The 25,865-nt window shown below is 35.4% G+C and overlaps 2 protein-coding genes across 2 annotated transcripts in view; one reads left to right on the top strand and one right to left on the bottom strand.

Annotated features, from left to right (window-relative positions):
• The window catches only part of Slc25a12 (solute carrier family 25 member 12), a 205,610-nt gene that overhangs the window by 156,405 nt on the left and 23,340 nt on the right, over positions 1–25,865 (bottom strand). The gene's annotated exons all lie outside the window — the stretch shown is intronic.
• Positions 1–25,865, top strand: part of Hat1 (histone acetyltransferase 1) — a 59,820-nt gene that overhangs the window by 21,875 nt on the left and 12,080 nt on the right. The window contains exons 3-8 of the mRNA XM_004857672.4: positions 7,138–7,213; positions 10,258–10,378; positions 18,098–18,274; positions 18,537–18,658; positions 19,159–19,263; positions 19,591–19,697. Coding sequence (XP_004857729.2) covers positions 7,138–7,213; positions 10,258–10,378; positions 18,098–18,274; positions 18,537–18,658; positions 19,159–19,263; positions 19,591–19,697 — 708 coding nt within the window. The remainder of the gene's footprint in view (positions 1–7,137; positions 7,214–10,257; positions 10,379–18,097; positions 18,275–18,536; positions 18,659–19,158; positions 19,264–19,590; positions 19,698–25,865) is intronic.

The following is a 25,865-nucleotide window of genomic DNA, read 5'->3' on the forward strand; positions in this document are numbered from 1 at the left end:
AATGTAACAAAGATTTAATGCTCTTCTGGTTTTCTGTTTTTTCTCATGTCAGTTTTGATTATTTTTGTATTGTAATGAATTTGCTCTATCTAACTTTCTTTGCAGAAAATTTGTTTATAATATTCCCCTATTACCACGTTTTGTTTTGTTTTTTTGGTACTGGGGATCGAACTTGGTACCTTGCGCTTGCAAGGCAGGCGCCGGAACCACTGAGCTAAATCCCCAGGCCCCATTACTATTTTAATGAATGTATCCATAATCCCTTCTTGGGGTACTGGTAATTTGTGTGTGTGGGGGGGGTTCTATGTTTGTTTCTTTTTCTTGCTAAATCTTTTTTTTAGTATGTAACTTGTGCTTGAAGTTTATTAATCTTATTGATCTTTTCAGTAATTGCTCCTCTGTTGTTTTTTATTTTATTTCTCATTCTTTATAAATTATTTTATTCTTTCTTTGGCTTAATTTATGGTTTATTTTGTTTGCAAACTTTTTTTTTTTTTTTTTGTACTGGGGATCGAACTCGGGCGGCAGAACCACTGAGCTAAATCCCTGGCCATAATTTATGTTTTAAAATACATACTTTTCAAGATAATGATAAAAAAATTGTGGATGTTTAAATATTTTTAAAAGTATTACAGTTAAAAAAAGTATTACAGTAAGGACACATTGCCACTAATACCCCTCAAAATAAGCCCCCTTGCTTTACACACAATGCATCATTCTTGCCACTTTATGAATACTTCTGGAAATTCTCTTTTGTGAGTATCATTATTTGGGCTGTCATGGCTGCTCTGATATCCTAAATTCATTCAAAACTTTTATCTTTCATGGTCATTTTGACTTTGGGGAAGAGTCAGAAGTTGTATGGTGCCAGATCTGATGAATAAAGTAGATGAGGATATACTGTGTTTACACAAGCCTGCCTTTTGGTTGGATGGCACTTGGTAGCAACATTCACCATATTTTTGATCAGACCTCATGAAGGAGGACTTTTTCTAAAGGCTTCAAAAAGTGACAAGAATGATGGCATAAGTTTGTTCAAAATGAGGGGTAATATTCTGAAAGGGGTTAATGGCAGTCTGTCTTACTGTAATTTGCTTTAAACATTCACCATATTTTTATCATCTCTTGCATATAATTGATTTTAAGCTTTCCTTTTCTAATACTAGCATTGTTTTAAATTTACTTATAAATATAGATTTATTTTTATCATTTCTATTCTGTTGTGTTTCTCTTACTGAATTCAAAGTATTTTATGGGATAGAACAATGGGGAGAAGATCTATCAGCTGGCATTAAGTTTTAGATAGGATTAAGAAGCTCTGTTGTGCTATTGCATAGTCAAATGACTATAGTTAATAATGTGTTACATATATTTGAAAAAACTAGAAGAAAGAATTTTGGATGTTTTTATCATAAAGGATAAATATTTGAGGAGGTAAGTGTTTAATATGATTTAAATATTATACAATGTACATATGAATGTACATGTACTATATAGTATATTATATAAAACATATTTACATATCAAATAGTGTATCAAAATGATCATATAGTATCCCATAAATATGTACAGGTTTTTTTGTTGTTGTTGCTGTTTTTGTACCAGGGATTGAACTCGGGTCCTTGGGCCTTGCACAGCAGGCAGCCAAACCACTGAACTAAGTCCCCGGCAATAAGTACAGTTTTTATGTATCAGTTTAAAAAGTAAATTTAATAATAAAATGTTTTCTAATTGCCTTGTGATTTTTTTTTTCTTTGACCTAAAGATTTTATAAGAAAATGTTTCTTAATTTCCCAATCCTTGGGGCTTTTCTAGCTGTTTTATTTACTGATTTCTGACTTAATTCCAACAAGGTCATACAACATACTCTTATTATTTCAGTCCTTTAAAATTTATTGTGACTTGTGTTTTGCCAGCATACATGCTTTATCTTTCTTTTTGGTACCGGGGATGGAACTTGGGACTTGTGAGGCAGGTGGCAGAACCACTGAGCTAAATCCCTGGTCCTTGCCAGAATATGTGATGTTTTGGTTAGTGTATTGAAAATAGTTTAGTAGAGTTCTGCACATGTCACTTGGTTTACTATTGTTCAGGTCTTCTATATTTTTATGATTTTCAGGCTTTTTCTAATAGAACAGTTGAGAGAAGACTGTTGAAATCTCCAGCTATAATTGTGGATTTGACTTTGTTTTCAGTTGTCAATATTTCCTTAATGTGTTTGCCGCTCTGATAATAGGTGCATACAGATTTAGACCTTTTTTTTCTTGCAGTACTGGGGCGTTCATACCAAGCTACACCATGTGCCTTTTTAAATTTTCATTTTGGATCAGGGTCTAAGTAGCCTAGGTTGGGCTTGAACTTTGGATCCTCTGTCCTCAGCCTCTCAGATGTGTCACCACACAGGTTTTTCTTTTCTTTCTTCTCTTTTTTGGTGGTGTTGGGATCAGGATCTGGGGTCCAGTGCATAGCCTCACATATGTAGGCAAGTTTTCTACTGCTGAGCAACATCCCCAGCTATGAGATTTATACTTCTAGTATCTCATTAATGAATTGACTCTGTGCTCATTGTAAAATGTTCCTTCTTTATCTTTGGTAATAAATATTCTCTTTGTCTCCTGGGGATTTAGCTCAGTGGTTCTGTCGCCTGCCTTGCAAGCACAAGGACCCAAGTTCAATCTCTGGTACAAAAAAAAAAAAAAGATTCTTTTTCTCTTTGTTCCCTCTTTAGCTCTTCTTCTTGGCTCTTTTTGTTGTTGTTTGTGTTTTTTGAGACAGGTCTTGCTGTGTAGTTCAGGATGGCCTTGAACTCACTGTGTAGCCCACACTGCCCTTGAACTTGTGGTGATCCTCCTCACCAACTTAAAGTGATCAGTCTCCCAGTTGCTGTGATTGAAGGCATGCGCCACTACGCCCAGCCTTCTTGCTTCATATTGATGTCTACTTTGTCATATGTTAATACAGCAGTGAGAATTTTTTTAAACAGGAGAAATAACAGCATGCTTATATATTGATACTCATGCTCTGTCACAGAAAGGAAAAATACTGGAGAGAAAGAATATTTGTAGAGTTGATATTTTTAAAATAAGAGGGTGAAATTCTGTATTCATCAGTGAATTAGCCTTCAGAACATCGGGAGTTCTATCATAACAAGAGGAAAGAATGTATAAGAATGGGTTCAATAACATATAAAAGCAGCATCTATATCTGTGTACGTCTTCTTATGAATACTGTATTTCTGTTGGTAAGTGAGACAGAAAGTAAAGTTATTTGGGGAGAATGTGATTGTAGGTGTTAGAAGTTTGAGGAAACAGTCATCTAGGTGAGTGGGAGAGGTAAGTAGACTTGAGAACTATGTTATGATTATCAGCAATGAGGATCCATTTCAAGTTAGTACTCAGGAATATACAGTGAGGTCAGCTATGTCTTCATGCAAGGTGCAGCAGATAGTGGCCTGTAGTCAGATTTAATTAGAGTTGGAGTTTTACCAGGCTCCTATGACAAGACAAAGTCAAAAGAGCTGAGGATGTTTATGAGGGTGTGAAGATATTGATGAGCCTTGGATTCTACAATGAGAAGGGAGGACTGAGGATAGGAAGTAGCGGAGGGATGGTGAATTTGTGTTTGAATCAGTTCATTTTTAACTCTTGGTGGGGTTGAAGAAGTGTTAGAACTAGAGTTATCAGAAGGAGTGAGGCAAGAAGATAAAGTTGATAGTAAGATTGTACAGTGTTTGAAATAAAGATTAAGGAAGTACAGTTGTAGATGATGATAAATGAGAGTTAAGGCATGTTGTGGGAATGAGTTGGATAAGCTACAGTAAAAACAGGATTCTACAAACAGGGATCAAAAAACTGAGAGGTGAGGTTGGTGGATTAATTCTCATTAATTTTGAAGTGACCAAGACTTAAGTTAGAGAAGGTGATAGTGAAGAGCTGAACACTTAAAAGAATGAGACAGAGAAATGAAGTAAGAGCTCCAAAGCTGTTTATTCTTATGGAGACAATCTGAAACTAGCAATGGAACCCTGTTTTAACAGTATGAAAGTTTGGGAGGGAAAGCAGCCACTACCTGAGAGGGCTGGAAGAGAAGTATCCTGTGGGGAGAGCCATGTGAGTCAGTGAACTGTTGGAGTAGAGAGAGAAAGTATGGAGAGCTTTCAGTGAGAGGAGGTTGAGGATATGGAAAATTTTGATGATAAATGATCTGTTAGTTTCACAGTGGGCAGAGAGAGTTGGGGAAGGAGTGGGAAATAGCATTAGATTGGTTTTACAGTGAGATATGGGATGACAATCCAGGTGATAAGGGACAATTTAGGAATTTGAATTTAGTGAAGAGTATAATGGAATTAGTTAGGGCATTTCTGGCATATGTTGTAATAATGAGACTGCTGATATTCAAGTTAGTGATATTGATGGGAATGTTGCTAGCACACTGGGTCCACCCTATTTTATTATTTATTATTTTTTATTTTTTGGTACCAGGGATCAAACTTGGGACCTTGCACCTGCAAGGCAGGTGGCGGGACACTATTTTAAAATATGCTTTTCATTTTGCATAGTCAAGAGAAAATGTGTTGCCAAAATATTAATTTTTCATTTAAAGAATATTAGATTGTAAAGAAATTAAAATGTCATCCAAAATACAATTAGATACTATGGGAATGTGTGGCTGCAGCTCTGAAGGTTAGCATCCATTTATATATACATTATGAACACCTGTCAACAGATTTGTGTCTTAAGTAGACATCAGACTTTTCAAATTGATTTAAATTAATGCACTTTGGTGATTTCTTAATTTTACTTTTAGCTAAGACATATGGACTGGTTTTTTTGGGTTTTTTTGGTATGGGAGATTGAACTCTGTACCTTGCGCTTATGAAACAGGCAGCAGAACCACTGAGCTAAATCTCCAGCCCGACTGTATGTTTTTTTATGTATCTTGTCTCTCGAAAAGACTCCAGAAGTGATTCTGAGAACTAGGTTATATAAGAGCTATATGTATAGCAGTAGAAACAGTAGGATATATGTTCAAAAGGAGGATTCATTGCAAGCCCTATGTTCTAAATAGCAGTAGGTATCATTTTGTATTCCAGGATCTGAGCTTCTTTTGTCCTCCAAAAATGTGAGTGATACAGGTTTTCCTGGAAGGAAAAATTTTAGTACTTACTTTAAATTATTTCAGATTCTTTTCTTTCTTCTTTTTTTTTTTTTTTCATTTTTTGAGACAGGGTCTTGCTGCGTAGTTCAGGCTGGCCTCAAACTCACTATGTTGTCCAGGATGGCCTCAACCTCATGGTGATCCTCTGGTCTTAGTCTCCCAAGTGCTGGGATTATAGGCGTGTGCCACTATGCCTAGTTCTTCAGTTTTTTATGTAGCATATTTCCTGCCCATTGGAGTGACACATATTTTGCAGATATTTTCAGAAGTACAGAAGAGTAATAAAAGTTACTTGTAATTCATCAGTCTAACTACTACTCTATTATAATTTAGTGTTTCCTTCCAGTATTATTAATTATATATTCATTTATATAATTTCTTTTTACAAAATTGCTGTTACCATATTTTCATCTAACTGCATTGTGAACATTTTTCTATGCCTGTCATCAAGTATTCCTCAGTCACATGACTATTAATGATTGGCATTTTTTGTTTACTATAATTTAACCATTTCCAATTTGACATTTGGGGTTGCTTGTTTGCTTGCTTGCTTTACTGCCAAAACTGAATGTAAAGACTTTTTTTATGTTTTGTGGTACTGGGGATCGAACTCAGGACCTTGTGGTTGCCAGGCAGGCATGGTACCACTGAGCTACATCTCTGGCCCTAGACTTTTAAAATATTTAATGTTTCTGATGTCTAGAAGAGAGCTTGCACTTGGTGCATGTTCTCATGTGTATATATATGTGTGTGTGTCAGATTAATACTACTTTCCAATTTTGAGTTCCTATTTTCAGTGGACCAGAGTCCATGGACAAAATAGTAAAACCTCACTAATTTGGATGACAGAGGCACTTGAAGAAGGCCAGTTGTAGAAATAATTATCATAACTAGGCTCATATCACTTTTTTCAATACTGGAGATTTAACATAGGGCCTTCACACTGAGCTACATCCCTATCCCCTTTTATTTTTAATTTTGAGAGTTTTAGTACTCACAGTAAACAATACAAAATTTAAAAGATACCACTTCCATCTTAGATTGGTAGAAAGTAAAACTGAGGGTACAGGAATTTTTTTTTTTTTTTTTTTTTTTTGTACCGGGGATCGAACTGGGGACCTTGTGCTTTCGAGGCAGGCGGCGGAACCACTGAACTAAATCCCTGGCCCAGGGTACAGGAATATTCTTGAGGCTGTTGAAAACAAAGGAGTTTATATAGCTGCTGGTGGGTATCTAAACTGTTAGGACATACAGAGAGAGGGTACTTAAGCAGTATTCATAAAAATAATTCAGTACTCTTACCTTATTTTTCTACTTCCCCTTTGTATATAGTAGGAACAACATAAATGTCCTGTAACAGTCAAAAAGCATGATGTGATAAGAGCTTCATCAAACTGAGGTTATTCTTGTGCTCAGAATGTTTCATACCGCATTTTGTTTTCATTTCCTAAATGGTATAGTTTTTATCTCAGTACTTTTTTTTGTTTTTCCTTTTACTCTTTACATTGTCTATAAACAAAAAAATCAGGTGCCTCTGTCATATCTAGTCTTCTAATTCTGGTCTGTTTCTTTTTTTTTTTTTTTTTTTTTTTTTTTTTGGTACCCGGGATCGAACTTGGGACCTTGCGCTTGCAAGGTAGATGCTGGAACCACTGAGCTAAATCCCTGGCCCTATAGTCTTCTAATTCTTAAGAGCAAGTAGGGCTGGGAATTTAGCTCAGTGGTTCTACCACCTGCCTCAAAAATATAAGGTCCCAAGTTCAATCCCCGGTACCAAAAAAGAAAAAAAAGAGCAAGTAGGGTTTTGATGCTGAAGCTTTAAAATAATGTTCTAATTTTCATTATTCACTAATATGAGAATGCACTGTAAATTACATAATAGAGAAATGACTTTTTTTATAAGAAAAATGTTGGTTGTATACTAATTGTAGTGAACTTCTTGAAATATCTTTAATATATTTTTTATTCTTTTAAAAACAGTTCGTTTTCCTGAAGATCTTGAGAATGACATTAGAACTTTCTTTCCTGAATATACCCATCAACTCTTTGGGGATGAGTAAGTAACTAAGTATGATAAAACAAAACAAATCTCATTCTTTTTCTTTAAGGTTTGGAAGTCAGATTTTATTTTTGTTATTGTTATTTTTCATGTACTTTATTTTAAAATATATGATTAGAATAGTATTTTTTACATTGAGACCCTTGTCTGTAGTTTAGTATTATAAACACATTATCTTGTTCAGTTCTCACAGCAGTATTAGCCATGTTAGTATTACTGTATTTGTTACTTTGTCCATCCATGGTATTGTGTAATTGCCTAAGGAGGTACTGACTCCAGATCCCATACTTACATAATGACAACTTTTTTTTCCCCTCTTTGTTGACTACTTATTCCTCTAAAGCTAGAAAGCTCCAGTTGTTACTTTGTTATTAAATAAGCAGTTAGAGAAACTAATTTTTTGAAGTAACTTTAAAATAAGTACTAAGGAGCCAGGTGTGGTGGTACATGCCTGTAATCTAGGACTCGGGTGGCAGAGGCAGGAGGATTGCCATGAGTTCAAGGATTGCCTGGGCTACATAGTGAGTTGAGGCCAGCCTGAACTACATAGTGAGACCCTGTCTCAAAAAACACCCCCAAAACAAAAAACAAAACAAAACTAAGTCCTGGGATATTCAGTGCATTCTTTGATTTCCTCTCACTTTCACTACATTATTAGTATAATTATTTACCATTTTCTTTTTTTAATTTAAAAAAGTTAAAATTCGGGCCAGGGATTTAGCTCAATGGCTCCACTGCCTGCCTCACAAGTGGAAGGTCCCAAGTTTGATCCCCGGTACCAAAAAAAAGTTAAAATTCACAGAAAATTCATTTACTGTCAAAATACAGTAAACACTGTATCTCATTAATGATTCTTGGCCTGAATCATTATTTTATTATGATGGGATTGCAAAAAGGTTATTTTCTAACTTTCTCTCTTCTACAGTTCATTAATTCACATTCTTTTAGAAAGAAGAACTTCTACTTTTTGTTAGAATAGACTCGTTATTCTTTTTTTTTTTTTTTAACTAAGTCAGTCATATTGTTACTAGTTTTGATGCCCAAATTATTGTAGATAAGGCAACTGTCAATCTTTACAAACTTTTTTTTTTGGTACCGGGGATCGAACTTGGATCCTTTCTTTACAAACTTCTTGAGTCCCTTTGTTTTGTCCTCATTATTTTGGAGACGCTTTACCTTGTGGTACAGTAAGATATCCTGGATTCATCTTATGCTTTGTCTATTCTGAACTCAACCAGTTTCCCAAGGAGCCCTGGTTGTTGTAGTGGGGAGGGATATTTAGATATAGTTGTCATTTAAAGTGTTTCTATTTATGGTTTTTCCTCTGTGCATTATTTTAACATCACTGACATATTTAATGTTTTTAAATTGAAAAATGTCTCTAAAGAACACATTTCCTGAGAATTTATTACTAATATATCAGATTAGGTATTTTATGTACTTTTAAATACTAGTAATGACATTTTATTATGTATATACTCATGCCAAAATTTCAACCTTTCATATTTTAAACAGGTTTTATTATAAAAATAAGAGTATGTTCTCTTTGGATTTCTATCTTTAAGGAGATGTTTTTTTCTTTTCTTTCTACTGCCTTTAAAAATCTCTTCCAGGACTGGAAATGTAGCTCAGTAGTACAGTACTTGGTTTTTATGCACTAGGCCCCAGGTTCAATTCCAGCATCAAAAAAGAAAGAAACTCTCCTTATAATCTTAGTAGAAAAGATCCAACTTTTAAAGTAACAGTCACATAATTGTGATAACCCTGTACCTTGTAACTGAAGGACATTGGTCTTGATCCTATTATTGTTACTTTTTTGTGTGTGCACATTACTTTCAGAATCCCTGGAACGGACAGTGCTCATAATTTATTTTGCCTAGACAGAAATCTGGAAATGACACTGCAGCTTTCAAGTATTCTTCTTTCAGAATTTAACTTTTTTTGTTTGTTTTTTGGGAGTTTTATTTGATGGGCTAGTTTTTTGAAACAGTCTCTCTGTATAATCTGGGCCAGCTTTAAAGTCCGTGTACATCAAGTTGGCCTTGACCTTACAGTTCTGTGTTAGCCTCCCAAGTGCTGAGATTACAGGCATGTGCTACCATGCCCAGCTAGAATTCACTTATTAAAATAATCAGAATGAGGCTCGGACAAGAGGATTGCAAAATCAAGTCTCGCCTGAATAATTCAGCGAGACTCTGTCTGAAAGTAAAAATAAATAAAGAGGGTTGGGGATGCAACTCAGTGCAAAGGTCCTGGGTTCAATTCTCAGTACTGTAGTCAACCAACTAATCAGTAAAATGATTTTTAAAAACCCAGCTTTTTTGCAGCTTTTTTGCATTGTGTAACCATCACTACAATCAACTCTGGCTGTCTGCCTTACCAGGCAGTCACTACTTTATATCTCTGTAGAATTACCTATTCTAGGTATTTTTAAAGTTCATTTTTTTTCTTCACTTTTTAGAAGACTCTTTATAAGCTGGAAAATGGAATGGCAAGGATTTATAATAGCAGTGAACAGAATTGGAATAATTAGCCGCTCCAGATCTGATCTCTGCATTCATAGAAGGGTTTGTGTGTACTTAAGACGGGTGCTATCACTGCTTTCAGCACCTATGGATGTTAGTGATAGAAATAAGTGATAAGTTGAAAGGACTGATCCAGCTAGGTCTTAGCTACTTCCCTAGTCAGGTCCTACTTTATTGCTATTTTTCTCATTTGAAATGCTTCATAGTAATAATAGTAGCAGCAGGCATAGTAGAAGTCATAATAATGTCTAACATTGAGTACACAGTGTGCTAGTTAATATTGTGATTTACATTTATTAATTCATTTCCAAGCAACATTCCTGAGTTAGAATCTATTATTCTACTTTATAGATGAAACTGAGGCATAGTTTCATTGCAAATGTTTATTATATTATCATTAAATAAATATAGCTTACAATCTTAAAATTACCCATGAAGTTGTTTGTTTACATGTACAGTTAATACTTTTTAATGACTTTGCAAAAATTCATTCCTCCCTTCCCCACCTTGTTTCAGTGAAACTGCTTTTGGTTACAAGGGTCTGAAGATCCTGTTATACTATATTGCTGGTAGCCTGTCAACAATGTTCCGTGTTGAATATGCATCTAAAGTTGATGAGAACTTTGACTGTGTGGAGGTAAGAACAGAAATACATTTATTTGTTTTCCAGTTGAGTTTCAGACAGATTTTTTTAATTTAAATGTTTGAGGAAGAAGACACTCCTGTAATATATTAGTTTTAAAAATCACATAATCAGTTTTTAGTCACTGAGATATTTATCTCCCTGTCATTTCAGTTAACTTTGTGATCATGATCCTTAGCCTGTTTGTTTCCTCAGTGGACCTTTTCTGTAAAAATCACCTTTTTTGGTTTTTTGAGGGGGTTTTTTGGTGGTACTAGGGATTGAGTCCAGGAGTACTCTACTACTAAGCTATACCACCAACCCTTTTATTTTTTTAAATTTTGAGACAGATTATTGCTAAATTGTCCAGACTGACCTCAAACCTCAAACTTGGAATTATCCTGCTTCAGCCTCCTGGGAACCTTGGATTAAAATTGTGTACTGCCTCGCCTGGCCCAACTTTTGTCTTTATTGTAAACATGGAAATTAGTATCTTTTACTTTAAATTAAGGATAACTGAAAAATAGCTAAATTTCCTTTTACTTTTGTGTAGAATCTATTTCTCACTGCATTTCTGATCTCACAAATTTTGCTAATAAATTCCTTTATGAACATAGATAATCAAGGTGATTATATTATAAAACTGTTTTACATTATAAAACTTATGATCCCAGCACTCAGCAGGCTGAAATGAGAAGATTGCTGTGAGTTCAAGGCCAGCCTGGGCTACATAGTGAATTTAAGACCAGCCTGAACTACATAGCAAGAACCTGTCTCAAGGGCTGGGGATTTAGCTCAGTGGTTTCACCACCTGCTTCACAAGCACCCGAGTTTGATCCCTGGTACCACACACAAAAAAGAACCTGTCTCAAAAAAAACAAAACAAAACAAAAAACTGTTTGAAATAAGATTTTCAAAAGGAAGTAAAGGCAGAGAAAGGAATTAAAAAGCTTACCTCTGGTAGGCTGAATAATGCCCCTCCCTCTAAGATAGCCATGTCTAATCTGTGGAACTTGTAGATGCTGTTTCATAAGGAAGGGGAAAAAAAGCATTTTGCAAGTGTGACTAAGTTAGGAATATCCAGGTGGGGCCTAAGTGCAACCACCTGTGTCTTTATGAAAGAGAAGGAGGCAAAAGGAGATGTGATGGCAGACAGAAGAGGACAGTGCAGCATTACCTGGAGGCGGAGTGATGTGGCCACAAGCCAAATGATGCTTAGCCATTGAGAAGCTGAAAGAGGTAAGGAATGGGTTCTCATCTAGAGCTTCCAGAGGCCATTTGATAATGGCCCAGTAATAGATTTTGGATTTTGCCTCCAGACGGAGAATAAACGTCTGTTGTAAGGTAACGTGTTTGTGGGAGTTTGTTACAACAGGTACAGGAAACTAATAGAGATTTTTATATGAGGAAGTGGAGTGCTGCTGTAATAAATAATTAAAAATGTAGAAATAACTTTGGAAGTGGGTAGAGGATTTTGGAAAAACATGTATTAAATAGACTGTAGGTGGAAATACAGATGTCAAAAGTACTGCTGGGCGAGGCTTAGAATAAAGTTAGAAATGTGGGAACGAAAGCCTATGTTTAGAGAATACATTATCATAAACATAATTTTGGGTAGAAATGTGAACTTTAAAGGGAACTCTGTGAAGGCTCAAAAGAAAATGAAGACCATGTGTTTGGAAACTGGAGAAAAGGAGATCCTTGTTATATAATGGCAGAAAGCCTAGCTGCACTGTGTCTTGCAGTTATGAGGAAAGAAGAATTTGTAAGCACTGAACTCTGGTATTCAGGATATTTCAGGCAGAGTATTGAAACTTTGGTCTGGTTTCTGCCTCCTTATAGTAAACTATTAGAAAGAGGTAAATTTAGAGAGGAACTGTTAAGCAGAAAGGATCCAGGATTTGACTTGAGAAATTTTAGCTCATTCAGATTACTGAAAGTACCAAAATTAGGAGATTAACTGTCAGAAAAGTGTTCTGGAGAGAAAGCTAAAGGTATGGCAGGATAACCTCTGGCTAGTGCTGAAGAGATTAGGCATGATATTCATGGATCTTCATCATTAAGCACAAGCTAAGCAAAGGGCTCTGGGAGGATCTCTGGAGGACCTTTTCTGTCTGATGGCTCGAACCCTCGGGATGCACAAGGGCTTTGACTTGGACTAACAGAACAAAAAGAGGAAAGGCTGATGAACTCCCACAATTTTGCAGATATAAAAGTGATTCTGAGTAATATACTATAGTTGTGGTAATAGGATATTTGAAAAGACTTAAACTAGTATTTAACACAGATTTATTAAAATGAAGCTTTTCCATAATCAAATTTTATTATTAGATTATTAAATTCTCCAGACCCAAGCCCACTTAGTTCTGTGTGTGTGTGAGACAATGTGTCTTGCTATGTAGTTCAGGCTGCCCTTGAACTCACTATGTAGACCCAGTCTACCCTGGAACTGACAGCAATCCTCCTGCCTCAGCCTCTCAAGTGCTTGAATCATAGGCATGCACCAGCACACCTGGCTTCCAGCTAAATAGTGTTATTTTTTTAAAAATGCAGGTAATGTTTTTCTTTGTGCTGTACGAAATTCACTATTTGAGGTTTATTTTTTTTAAACTGAAGCTGATAGTGCTAAATTGATTTCTTCCAGAGGAACTACTGACTTGGTTATTGATAAATCTTTCAAACACTATGTGCTATGAAAATAGCTATGTATTTACATTGGCTGCTAATTGTTCCATTCCTGAAAAGCAGGTTTTTCCATTTAGAAGTACTATGTAAGGTGTAAGGAATCAATCTTTTATAATGTTTTTATAGAGTTACTTATTTGCTCCATAGTCAGAGATCATTTATGTGTAGTCTTCAAGCAAACGTTCTTTTCTCTATGTAAAGAGGAAGGGATTGTGGTAATTGGTTTGCCTCTTCCATCTCATTTTGCAGTGAGAGTATTCATTCTACAGTGCCTTGGTGCCAGAGATACAGTGGCCAAAACCAAGTTACTGCTCTCATCAAATTGAAGCTCTAGCCAAGAGAAACAGTAAACAACTAGTAAATGAGCAAATTAAATTCAAATAGTGCTGTGGAGCAATATTTTGCTGGGATGATTGAAGGGGTTGACAAAGCTAAATGGTATAGAGTCTTCTATGTTAAGGTGTTTGTAAGAGGTAAGAGTAGTTAGCCTTTAGAGATTGTAGGTAGGTGAAGAATGGTACAGTGTAATTGATATTTTCAAAAGATGCTTCTGGCTGCTATGCAGAGATAACACTGCAGAGGGCAAGAGTGAAAGAAGGGAGACCAGAATATTGCAGTGTGGAGAAGACACTAGATTTAGTTATTAGGTTGAGATTATTTGGAAGTAGAGCCAGTTGAGTTTGCTGTTGAATTAAGCATGATGGGTGAAGGAAACAAGAACCTCATTGCCTAAGCAGTAGTAGTACTATTACCTGATACGGGGAATATTTGAAAAGTAAGGTTTAAGTAGGGGAAAAAAAAAAATCAAGAAATTTGTTTTGGATGTTAATAAGTTTGAGACTATTACATCATATTTGAATTTTTGCAAGTCATAGTATGTAGCATTATTTTTTGAGTATGAAAAATAACACTTTTAGGAGGTCAGTAGCTGCAGAAAATCTGCTTAAAAGTTAATTTACTTATTACATTTTGCCATTACATTCATCTTTAATCATCCATTATTTTTTGTTTCCAAGCTGAGTACTCCAGTTACACCTGAAATTCTTTTGACACAATTAAGATGCCTGTAAAATCTCTTTTGAATTTTACAAATACAACAGTTTTGCTTATTCAGATACTGATGCTTTGTTCATCTTTGGTTGTTCCTGACTTTTGCTTTTATTAATAACTTCTGCCTTCTGTTGGGAGTGATGTTATTGATTTTTTTGTGACGAAGTATGTAACAGAAATTGTTCTATCTTACTAATTGCTAGCATTTCTGAGAAAGGTTTGGTAGAGGAAGTTGAAATAAATATATAGGTGGGTTTGTGTTATCTATGAATTTCAATCATTTTATCCACTAATGAATTAAATTTGACAATACTATAAATGAGAATAGATTTTAAAGTTTTTCTGGAGCTGGGTGTGGTGGTGTACACCTGTAATCCCAGCACTCTGGCATGCTAAGGGAGGAGGATGGAAGGTTTAAACCCAGGCTAGGGAGCTTAATGAGACTAAAATTAAAATATGGGCTGGGGGTGTAGCTCAGTGTGAAGGTGCTAGATTTAATCCCCCAGTATCCCACTCCCCCCAAATATCTGGAGTCTTTAGCCTCTTTATAGGAAAGTCCTACTTATTTACACAAAATTTAATCTTGAGGAAAGGAAAAAATAATCTTTGGTAGAAAATTTCTCTTGGCAAATTTCTTTGACATTCAGATGTCTACATTTAAAACTTAAATATTATCAGAGAATGTGAGATGGAGCAAAATAAATAGATAGAGAACTTCTTTTGCTTTCTTTTGGTAGCATATATTAGGTACTCTTAGATATACAGTAATGTTAACACTATATGCTGCTTTACCCAAGAACGGAACAGCATGTTCTACCTACTTAACATGCCTTTAGTTGCATCCTCAAAAAAAACTCACTATAGGCAAGTTAATATAAACCACTAAAGAAGCCTAGACATTCAAATACAAGTGTAAGTATTTATAACATTATTAGTTATTTTCAGACACATTGCTTTATGCAACGATGAAGAAACGCAGAAATTGCTCCATATGAACATCTTCATGTGTAACAAAGCATAGAATACTGGAACTGGAAATGACTAGTGAGACAGTGTACAATCTAAAAACATTTCATCATGTCCCACTTACTGTAAAGTACTATCACTAGAATGGTTCGTTTTATACTTTCCTTAAAAAAAAAAATCGCCCAATGTTAGGGAAACATTTGTAAGGGATATCTATTAATTAAAATATCAGGTTGTATTCTAAATTCTTTGTTTATTCCTCTTAATTTCTTACCCTTTCTGTGTTTCAAGTTTAGGCTAGTGTTCTTGAAGATAAGGAATTTTTCAGGGATCTTCACAAATAGAATCTAAAATTTTATCTACAAATTTTATTAGAACTAAAAGCATTAGTTCTTTTTTTTTTTTTGGTACTGGGGATTGAACTTGGGCCCTTGGGCTTGCGTGGCAGGCAGCGAAACTACTGAACTAAATCCCTGGGCCATTAGTTCATTTTTAACTCTGTACTCAATTAAAAATTATTAGATGCGATTTTTCCGTAGTGATGATTTTATTATCAAACCAGTACTCCAGTATGAAAAATGAATACTCTAAATTTAACTGAAGTAAAGCATGTATTTTAGAAAAGAGCTAAGATGTTCTCATTCATATGTACATATATATGAATATATTAAAGCAAAATTAATTTAATAGAGACATATAAACATTTTTCTTTGCTGGAGCAAAGTTCTGAATTCTAGCTTTGAAAAATTAAGTTATATTGGGCTGGGGATTTAGCTCAGTGGTTCCGCCGCCTGCCTTGCAAGCACAAGGTCCTGAGTTTGATCCCCTGTACCAAAACCCCCCCGCAAAAAAAAACCTAAGTTATATGTTTTAGGTAAATAGATACTTATGTACATATGAATATTTACATATATATAAACAGAATTCTTGCTTTTAAACTTGGCCTTTTTTCTCTGTATAAAAGTTTGTAAATAAAACATAGACTTGCCCAGAGCAAATTATTTTATTTGAAGGTATATATTACATTAAATAAGTATCCTTTGAAGACTGAAAGTTAAATATTAATTCTCTTCTAACTTTGTTGAGCAAACCTTTGGGGAGCTTTGCCCTTCACCAGAACTACCACTGAAAGCTTATAGTTTTTGATAAATCTTTGAAGTAAATATGTTGTAAGATAAGTAAAGTGATAAGCATACTTTGCAAAGCCTTATTTAGAAGACAAGATATAAGGAAAGTTACTAAAGATTAAAATTATATAGGCTATGTATATCTTGAAATGATTGTTTTAAATTGATAGATTATAAACGCCTTTATTTAAAAGTTTTTCTTGAACTGTTAAAACCTAAACTACAGTTATACCAATTTATCCATTAATTACTTTGGATTTTAATTGCTAACATTTTGCAACTATCCCCTAACAATAATTTACTCATGTAGTTATTGAGAATATGCTTACAATGATCTCTTCACATTAAATAGCAGTGTCAAGGAACAATATTTATCAAATAGTGTATATTTTTAAAATAAACAAAAATAGTTCTATCAAATCCAGTTTGTTTGCTCTTCAGGGTGAATGCATTGCAAGGAGTGATGTACATACTAGAAATAAACTGTTGGGCAGAATGTTAAAGAGCTATATTTTAAATAATAGCTCTTATTTTTATAGGTATAAACAAATTATATATAAATGTTGGTGGTACCAGAGCATTGAAAGTAAAACTTGTTTGTGATAAACTCCATCATCCTTGGTTCTGTATCTTAAAATTAACTGAATGATAATAAGTGCTATTCATCTGCAGGTGCATTGCTTCTACTTAGTTAAAAGATGGTTGAAAGGACAGGAATTAGTAGCATGTTGTATTAGCCTTTTGTAGTGTATTTTGTCCTAAGCATCTTAATTTCCCTGTTTTGAATGCTAAGTAGCAAGGGTCTTGGTTTAGAACTAATACCCATCATGCATGTAAACGGTATGAAAGAACTGCTTAGTAAGTTAACACAAAGTGTTCTTGTGTCAGTCCTTGTGGAAATAGATACAATACAAACATTACAGCTGAACTCACGGCAAACTCCATTAAGTAAAAACCTGGCTTCATTGTTCAGGAAAAAGTTTGAATAGAATGCAAGCTCATTTTGTTGAATGTAATGTCAGGCTTTTAGGGGCTGTATTGAGGGATAAGGTTTTGTTAAGTTGAGACCAATTCATTAAGTTTTATTGCCTGGTGAGAAGCAGTAATACTTTATTGTAAGACTTCATCAAATATTCATGGTTAAAGAGAAGTAGTAAATGTATTCAATCAAGTGGTCTTTTGGGGTTTTGAAAAGGATTATGAAGTCTGCTCAGCTGATAGTTTTAACATTCATTGAGGTTGTTTAATGAGGGTAATTTTAATCTCTGAGTTTAATTTTGTTGTCCAGTCTTGTCTCTTTTGTACTACCACAAATCCAGGTCTATAAAAATTATGTCACATTATAGGGATGAGTGGATAATATATCCATTCATATAATTTGTGTATTTCCTAAGTGGGGATATTTTTAAAATTATCATCCTAATTTGGCATATGAGGGAGTTGCTGTCTATTTGTTCATTGTGAAGTTGCTATTCATTTGGTCAGACTATAACCTTACTTCACTACTGGTGGTGATCTTTTCATGTCTTGGATAATGTGCAGTGTTTGAGACATAGAAAATAATAAGCAGTCTTGTTTTGGCCATTTCAGATTGTCATGAAGGGTTGTAGTCAGCATTTTCTACAGGATGTTAGCAGTTTCATGGCACTGCCATTATTGTTGCACATGATAGGCTACCTGTCTCTTCTAATTTATTGTTATATTTTGCTCATCTCAAATTTGTGTGATAGTAGTTTGTGCACATGAAACTAATCCTTCACCAGCTGACTGTGTGTTTACTTCTTTAGTTTGTGAGCTGAAGTTTTGTGATGTGTGTTCGTTTTGTCTTTTCAAAGCAATCAAACATATTCAACTAAAAGCCAATTTTGTTATAAATTTTTTATGTCCTTTATCCTCCATTTCTTAGGCAGATGATGTGGAAGGCAAAATCAGACAAATCATTCCACCTGGATTTTGCACAAATACAAATGACTTCCTTTCTTTGCTGGAAAAGGAAGTTGATTTCAAGCCATTTGGAACCCTACTCCATACATACTCAGTTCTCAGTCCAACAGGAGAAAACTTTACTTTTCAGATATACAAGGTAAAGATAAATCTAAATATTTCTTGGGTAAAGTCACTCCATTTGTCTGAAACCTGTATGCAATTTTGTTGTTACTTTCAGTGATTTACTGTAGCTTCAGGAAACAAGTTTTTTATTGGCATTAAAAACATCTATTGTGTGTGTGTGTACACATTTAATCTGAGACTTCTAAACATTTTCCCACAGGATAGTTTTGTGTTCTGCAGACTTTCACTTACCTCTGTGATAAGTTTCACCTGACTTTTCCTGGCTTTTTCCCTAGGCTGACATGACATGTAGAGGCTTTCGAGAATATCATGAAAGGCTTCAGACCTTTTTGATGTGGTTTATTGAAACTGCTAGCTTTATTGACGTGGATGATGAAAGATGGCACTACTTTCTAGTGTAAGTACAGTTCTAAAGCAACAGTCGACCTTATTACCTCCACAAAGCCAGCATTTTAATTGTGGCAGCCCAATTATTGGGACAGTATAATGATATTTTTCCCAGGAAAGAAAAACTATTGTTTATGAGCCTTGAGTTTTCCTTCATTGTGCTTTAGGAGACCTTGAGAATAGAGCTGAATTCAATGCTGTTGTCCGTTAGGGTCCTGAATGTAGGCTTAAACAGTAAAATGAGCTTTGCCTGTGTTTTCTTTTACTTGCCACCTATTCATCTTTATAATAGGCAAGTGCACTGAAGTGATGTAAAGAGGTCTGATTTATCCAAGTTGCTGCACACCAATTAAGTGAATTGTACATTCAGAACATAGCAGGTGTACCCATTGGGCCCTCACAGAGTAGCTTGCTGACACTGAAAATTCAGTCAGAGAATGGAAAAGAAAATGGACACTGCATGGGAGCGCGACTGTAATTGACCTGCTTGGCTTTCTGTTTTATCTGCAGATTTGAGAAGTATAATAAGGATGGAGCTACGCTCTTTGCGACCGTAGGCTACATGACAGTCTATAATTACTATGTGTACCCAGACAAAACCCGGCCACGTGTAAGGTAATTGGCAGTATAACACGTGCCTTGTCTTTTATTTCAGAAGAAGGAACTGCTGAAGTTTCCAATACTTGTTACAATAGTGTTGATTTGTTTTTTAAAAAATCACCATTATTCATTGACTATGTACTGATTTATTTCATTGTTCCTTTTGAAACAGTGTGGAAGAGTAAACCAGTTTTGAGTATCTTGATAATTTTTGGATTTTTTCAAGGTTGACTGGAAAAAAATTACAAACCTTAAAATATCCAATAATATTGTAGTAATTTGCAATTTTTTAGCGGCTATGAGGTTATAAAGTTTTAATTTAAACACATTTCTTTACTATAGTCAGATGCTGATACTGACTCCATTTCAAGGTCAAGGCCATGGTGCTCAACTTCTTGAAACAGTTCATAGATACTACATTGCATCTCCTTCAGTTCTTGATATTACAGGTATGTAAAATTTGATGTTACTGGGGCCGGGGATTTAGCTCAGTGGTTCCGCCGCCTGCCTTGCAAGTGGAAGGATCCGAGTTTGATCCCCAATACCAAAAAAAACAAAAAAAAAATTTGATGTTACTGAAAGAACATCCTTACTGCCGCCCCCCCCCCCCGCCCCGCCCCGCCCCGCCCCAAGATAACTATTCTATTTTATTTATGTATGTATGTGCTGGGGATTGAACTCGGGACCTTGTGCTTGCGAGGCAGGCGCCGGAACAACTGAGCTAAATCCCCGGCCAACTATTCTATTTTAAACAGCAGCACTCCGGGGTGCTCTTTTAGGGATTGTCTAAGTATTGCTTAAGGCTACTTTTTTAGTTTTTTAGTTTGAGACAGAGTCTTGCTATGTAGCCCCAGGCTGGCTTTGAACTGTCGGTGATCCTCCTGCCTCAGCCTCCTGAGTGGTGGGATAACAGGTGTGTGCCCCATGCTCGTCTTTTAAGGCTACATTTTAGATCGTAAGTCTTTGTAGCGATTTGATTGCATCCCTAATTGTAAAGTGCTTAATTGAACAAATTGAAGATTATTATGAACTGATTATATATGGGAAAATGTTGGTCAGGCATAAACACGTTGAAAATATGGTATAACTTAGTTTATTTGGCAGCTATATCATTTAGAGGGTTTTCATTTCTTTTTCATGTAGGGATGGAATTTTCTATATCTTTGGAAAAAAATCAAGGTAAATAGTTCCTGAATAGAATAGTCATATCCTAAACTGTTTTATATTCCTAAAATGCATGCCTTCACAGCAGTAGTGGATAAGGTGAAATGTAGACCTGTTTGTTTTGGGAACATCTTTCAGTATGGATTAGCCACAGAAGTAATACTATGAAATGAGTAAGAAAAGAAACTCTGCCTTTTAAAAAGAGAAGGCACCATCAGAGTTACAGATGATAGAATCTTTTTATGATACTGGGGATTGAACCCAGCACCTTTGCATTGAGCTACATCCTGATACCTTTATTTTTTGCCCAGGCTGGATTTGAACTTGTAATCCTTTTGCCTTAGCCTCCCAGAATGCTGGGATTACAGTAAGGCATGTGCCATCACTCCTGGCCAGAGGATAGTGTTTTAACATGTGAACCACTAATGAACCAGGAGGCTCAAGGAACATTTATTTTATCATTATTTTCTTTCCCCTGAGCAACTCAGATTTGTTGCTTACAAAGTTTCTGATTAAACTGAAAGTTACCTTTCTTTTCCTATGAAAAATACAATAGCAGTCAAGCATCCCTAATTCAAAATCCAAAAGTTGTTCAGTGCCAGCATAACACTTAAAAAAGGTATTGATTTCTGAAGTGATTTGAATTTTCAGATTACATATGCTCAACTGGGAAACATCTATGCAAATATTCCCAAATCTTAAAAGCTTAGAAATCTGAAACACTTCTGGTTCCAAGCGTTTCAGGTGAGGGTTGGTCTGGGGGTGTAGCTCAGTGGTAGAGCTTGTATTTCTTTTTTTGGTACCAGGGTTCAAACTCTGGTCCTTGCGCTTGCACAGCAGGCGGCAAAACCACTGAGCTAAATCCCCGGCCCAGAGCTTGTATTTCTTATTCAGGAGGTTCAGAGTTCAATCCCCCATACCAAAACAACCCTTCAAATAAAGGTCACTCAACCAGTACCAGATATTCACAGCCAAATTAGGTATAAAATTTATTCTAGGAGTTCCAGTGGTGTAATTGGGTAGTGCATGGTACTTACATAAAATTTATTTAAAATTATATAAAATTCAAACTACAAGTTTGAATACTTAATTTTTAAAACTAAGTTTTAATATTCCTTAAAATATTAATTTGTTTTAAAGTGCTATTTCAGAATTTTATGTTTATTTAAAGACACCAAAAAATTACTGAATATAGGACTAGCAAATTTATAAACAGCCTAGTAGGCAGACTGTCAGTTGCTCCCTTTTTCATGTAGTAGTGTGGTTTTGCTTTTCCAAGGTAAATAAAATTGAAGTTGTTCCACAATAGTGACTTGACTCTCTACATAGTAAACTAGAGGAAAAACATATTGTCCTCATTTCTGCAGTGCTGATGATTGAAATTAGGGCTTCATTTATACTAAGCAAGCGTTCTGCAACCAAGCCATAGTCCCAGCCCAACATGTTGTTTTTTAAAGGGAGTTCCACATTTATAGAATTGAATTATCTTTTCATTTGATGTCCTGTTCCTGTTAAATGAACTGGAAACAGAAGATAGTTTATATTAAATCTAGTTTGTATCAAAAGTTATAAATTATTTAACTGACACTCTTGTTTAGTGACTTGTGAAATTATAGAAACAGTTTTAGACATAAAGTACAAATTATATCACTTAGCTGAAATTTAAAGTTGTTTAGCTTCTATTTAGTTACAGAGCTTGGACTTGGGACTACACGAAGGAACATTTCTGGTGATTTTAATCTGGAATTCACACAAGTAGTCTTTGTCTACTCTAGTGGGTAATGTGCCAGTGGGAGTTGTTTCTCTGAAGCCTCTTAACCACTTTCTTTCTGTCTACTCCAGCCCATAAAGTCCTTGATACTTAGCACCAATTAGCAGGTAAAGAATTTTATTTCTTAAATCTATGTGAAGAGTCATCAATAATAGTAGCCTTTATGCGTTGCTGTCATTCATTAGAAAATGAAGTCTTTAAAAAGAAGCTAAACATGCTAAAGGACTTCTGAATTTGACAATCGGATATCAACTTTTATTTTCAGCATTAACATTTCTTAGCATTATAAAATACTGAAAATGCCTTATCAGCTGTTCTCATTAAGATAATTCTAGACTTCCATACTTGGTCTTTAAAAAGCAAAAACAAAACAAAAAACTTAAGTTTCTATACTTTAGTCGTTTTAGTTACCTATTTTTCTATTATCTTGTATTATACATTTTTTAAACTGTGGATCTTTAGTAGGCTTTGGATCTCCCTTTGCAATCCAGCATATTTATATTGAGTAGGCCTTTTGCTTAGTTGACATATAAGCAGATACAGTAATAATCAAAACTTCCCATCAGTGGCCTGGGTTATATCTTACTTCCAATAGATGTTTGTGATGTAACTGCTATTGTTAATTTCTGGTTTACTCAATTTTCAGGTAAAATACTGACACAATTCCCTTTAAAATAGTCTATTTTCCTTTTGCAGATGTCTCTTAAGATGTATAGCATTTAAAACATCTCAGGGTATAATCTTATAGATAAAAATCAACAATTTGTTTCCTCTAAAATTCTGAAGGGAATCACATTTGGCAATAAAAACTGATCCTGGGCTAGAATATATATCAGAGTTATTAATCTATCAGTAGTGTGTTATGAGCTAATTGTATTGTTCTGGGATATGTTATATAGTATTAAAGAATATTATATGGAAAATTTTTATACCTAGGTGACTTGTGCTATCATCTCATTTCCCTTTAGTGTATGATTTTTTTCTAATGTAGCTCATTAATATGGAGAGGCTTTTAAAATGATAGAAGAGCACTTATGTTGTTAGATGATGTATTTAATTTGTAAAAATCTGCTTTTGATCTTGCATATCACTATATTCAAGCAAATTTCATCTTTTAAATATATTGCTTATCTTTGCAACACAGAAATAAGGGAGTTAAAGGATGTCACAAATTATTAGGTGCTATCATTTTAAGTTCATTTTCTGGCTGACACTTTTAAAGAGCCCTTAAGGATTGAGTGGTGACATGGTCTTATATTAAACTAAAAACAAAACATATTCAGTCTGTAACTTAGACTTTATATTAAAACTAATTGGAAATTTTTTGCATGATTTTTTGTTTACGTGAAAATTTTAAGAATGTAGCGTGAGGTTTTTAGATTTTCTCTGCTGTAATTCATTTTGATTTGATACTTTTTTTCTTAAACTTTTCTGAGGGTATATAAGTCACTTGAGTTTTTACTAGAATTTTATTTTAAATCAAAATTAACAGTGTAGTTCTTTTCGCCAAATCAGTTTACAAATCTTGTACCTTATCTATTATTTTGTTTTCTTTTGTTTTTTGAGACAGACTCTTACTGTATATATAGTCCAGGCTGGCCTTGAACTCACAACTCTCCTGCCTCAGCCTCCCAAGTGCTGGGATTACAGGTGTACATCACTGTACCCAGCTTATTTATTTTTTCAGATAGGGTCTCCCTAGGTAGCCTAGGCTGGCCTTAAACTCACCATTCTCCTGCTTCAGCCTCCCAAGTGCTGGGATTACAGGTGTGCACCATCATGCCTAAGCTTCATCTGTTAGTACTTCTAAAATTATTTTTGTCAGGGCTGGAGGCATAGTTCACTTGTAGAGCACTTGCTTAGCATGCATGAGGCCCTGGATTCAATATCCAGCACTGAAGAAGAAAATAAATTGAGAGATGCTTGTTTATCGCTGGAGAGTTTTTAAACAATTTTATTAAGGTATGATTTCCATATCATAAAATTCATCAACTTAAAGTGTGTACAGTTTGGTCATTTTTAGTAATCTACAACCACTACCACAGTCCTGTTTTAGAATATTTCCATCACTGTAAAAAGATCCTTTATGGCTGTTTGCAGTCAGTCCCTGTCCCCATATCCAGTCTCCACTGAGGTCTTTCATACAATTTTAGCTTAATTATTATGTGTATTCTAAGTGTCTAGGTTCATTATTTTACATGTGGATACTGAATTGCCTTGGTACCTTTGTTGAAAGTCATTGGACTATGAATATTTTGGCTTCTCGCGGTACTCTCTAATGATCTGTACATTTATCCTTGTGCTAGAATCACACTGTCTTGATTAGTTTACTATGGCATTATATTGAAAGGTACTTTTGTGGTGATGGGGATAGAACTCGGGCTTTATACTAAGCTATACCTCCAGCCCTTTTTATTTTTTAAGACAAAGTCTTGCTAAGTTGCCTAGGCTGGCCTTGAAGCTGTGATTCTTCTGCCTCACCCTCCCATATAGCTGAGTATACAGACATGTTCCACCACATGGCAAGTTTTGTTATATTTTCAGTTATGTGAAGTTCAGTCTGCCAAGTATACAAATAGAACTTATGGAGCATATTTTATCTAGATGCTGCAGAATAAACAGAAGTCTCTTATAGTATTTGATGGGTAGGGTTAAAAATGGGGACTGACCCTGGCCAAGTGGACGGGAATGTGGTACAGGACAGAGATGGGAGGACTCCATCAGAGTGGACTGTCTGGGGATGACCCTCGGAGACATAGCCATGCAGTCTTTTGGAGTCAAGACCCAAGCACCACATCCTGGGGCTGGATATTGCAAACTTAACAGCACCTTATGCAATGTGCCTGACATATGGGAACTCTTCTTAGCCTGCCTGTTGGGCATCCCACCCCCAACAGGTACAAAAGCGTTCTGAATTTTTTTTTTTTTTTTGGTACCAGGGATCAAACTCGGGACCTTGCACTTTTGAGGTAGGTGCCAGAACCACTGAACTAAATCCCTGGGCCAATGTTCTGAATTTTAAAATAGCAAAAAACACTCATGGTTAATAAAATGCTCTCTGAATCTTTCTAGCTCAGCCCTCTCCCACCTTCCCCCAGACAACTTCTCTGCCAAGATGAAGAGGTGACCCCAGTTGGCCTCCTCACTGTGAAGGGTTGCTGCAGTGGTACCAGGGCACGGTGGGCAAGACAGCAAAGGTCTTGGCAGGACAGCTGTTTCCCTGTAGCTCCTTCTATAGACCACACTTACTCAGGCAGAGTGACTGAATCCCCTTTCTGGACAAAGTTGCATCATCTTTTGCTTTCCTGTCTTTCTTCCTGGTGCTTCCTGACATTGCTTCTGGATAATCAGCATCCCTACAAGGTTAGCTTTGGCTTCTCTGTCTTCTCAGCTAAGTGCAATTTCATATAATGCTCTTTTGCTTTCTTTTCTCCATGTTTTTTTGTTCTCACGTTGAAAACTCCTCTATGTCCTGTCCAGATCCAGTTGCATGACCTTTCTGGTTGTCTGTGCCACCTAGTTGGTGCTTTCAGTGTTGATGAATCCTTTACACCTTTGCACTTTTGTTGGCAGTCATCACCATTCTTTTCTGGGTAACTTGTATACTAGAGATTTCTTCATTTTGGGTCACCCACAGCCCCATCTCCACTTTCTTCTCCTTACTCCCTTTTTTCCTTGTTTT

The sequence above is a fragment of the Heterocephalus glaber genome, unplaced genomic scaffold (assembly GCF_053883595.1).
Source record: "Heterocephalus glaber isolate CG9 unplaced genomic scaffold, H.glaber_assembly_v1.0 deba00000347, whole genome shotgun sequence".
NCBI lineage: Eukaryota > Metazoa > Chordata > Mammalia > Rodentia > Bathyergidae > Heterocephalus > Heterocephalus glaber.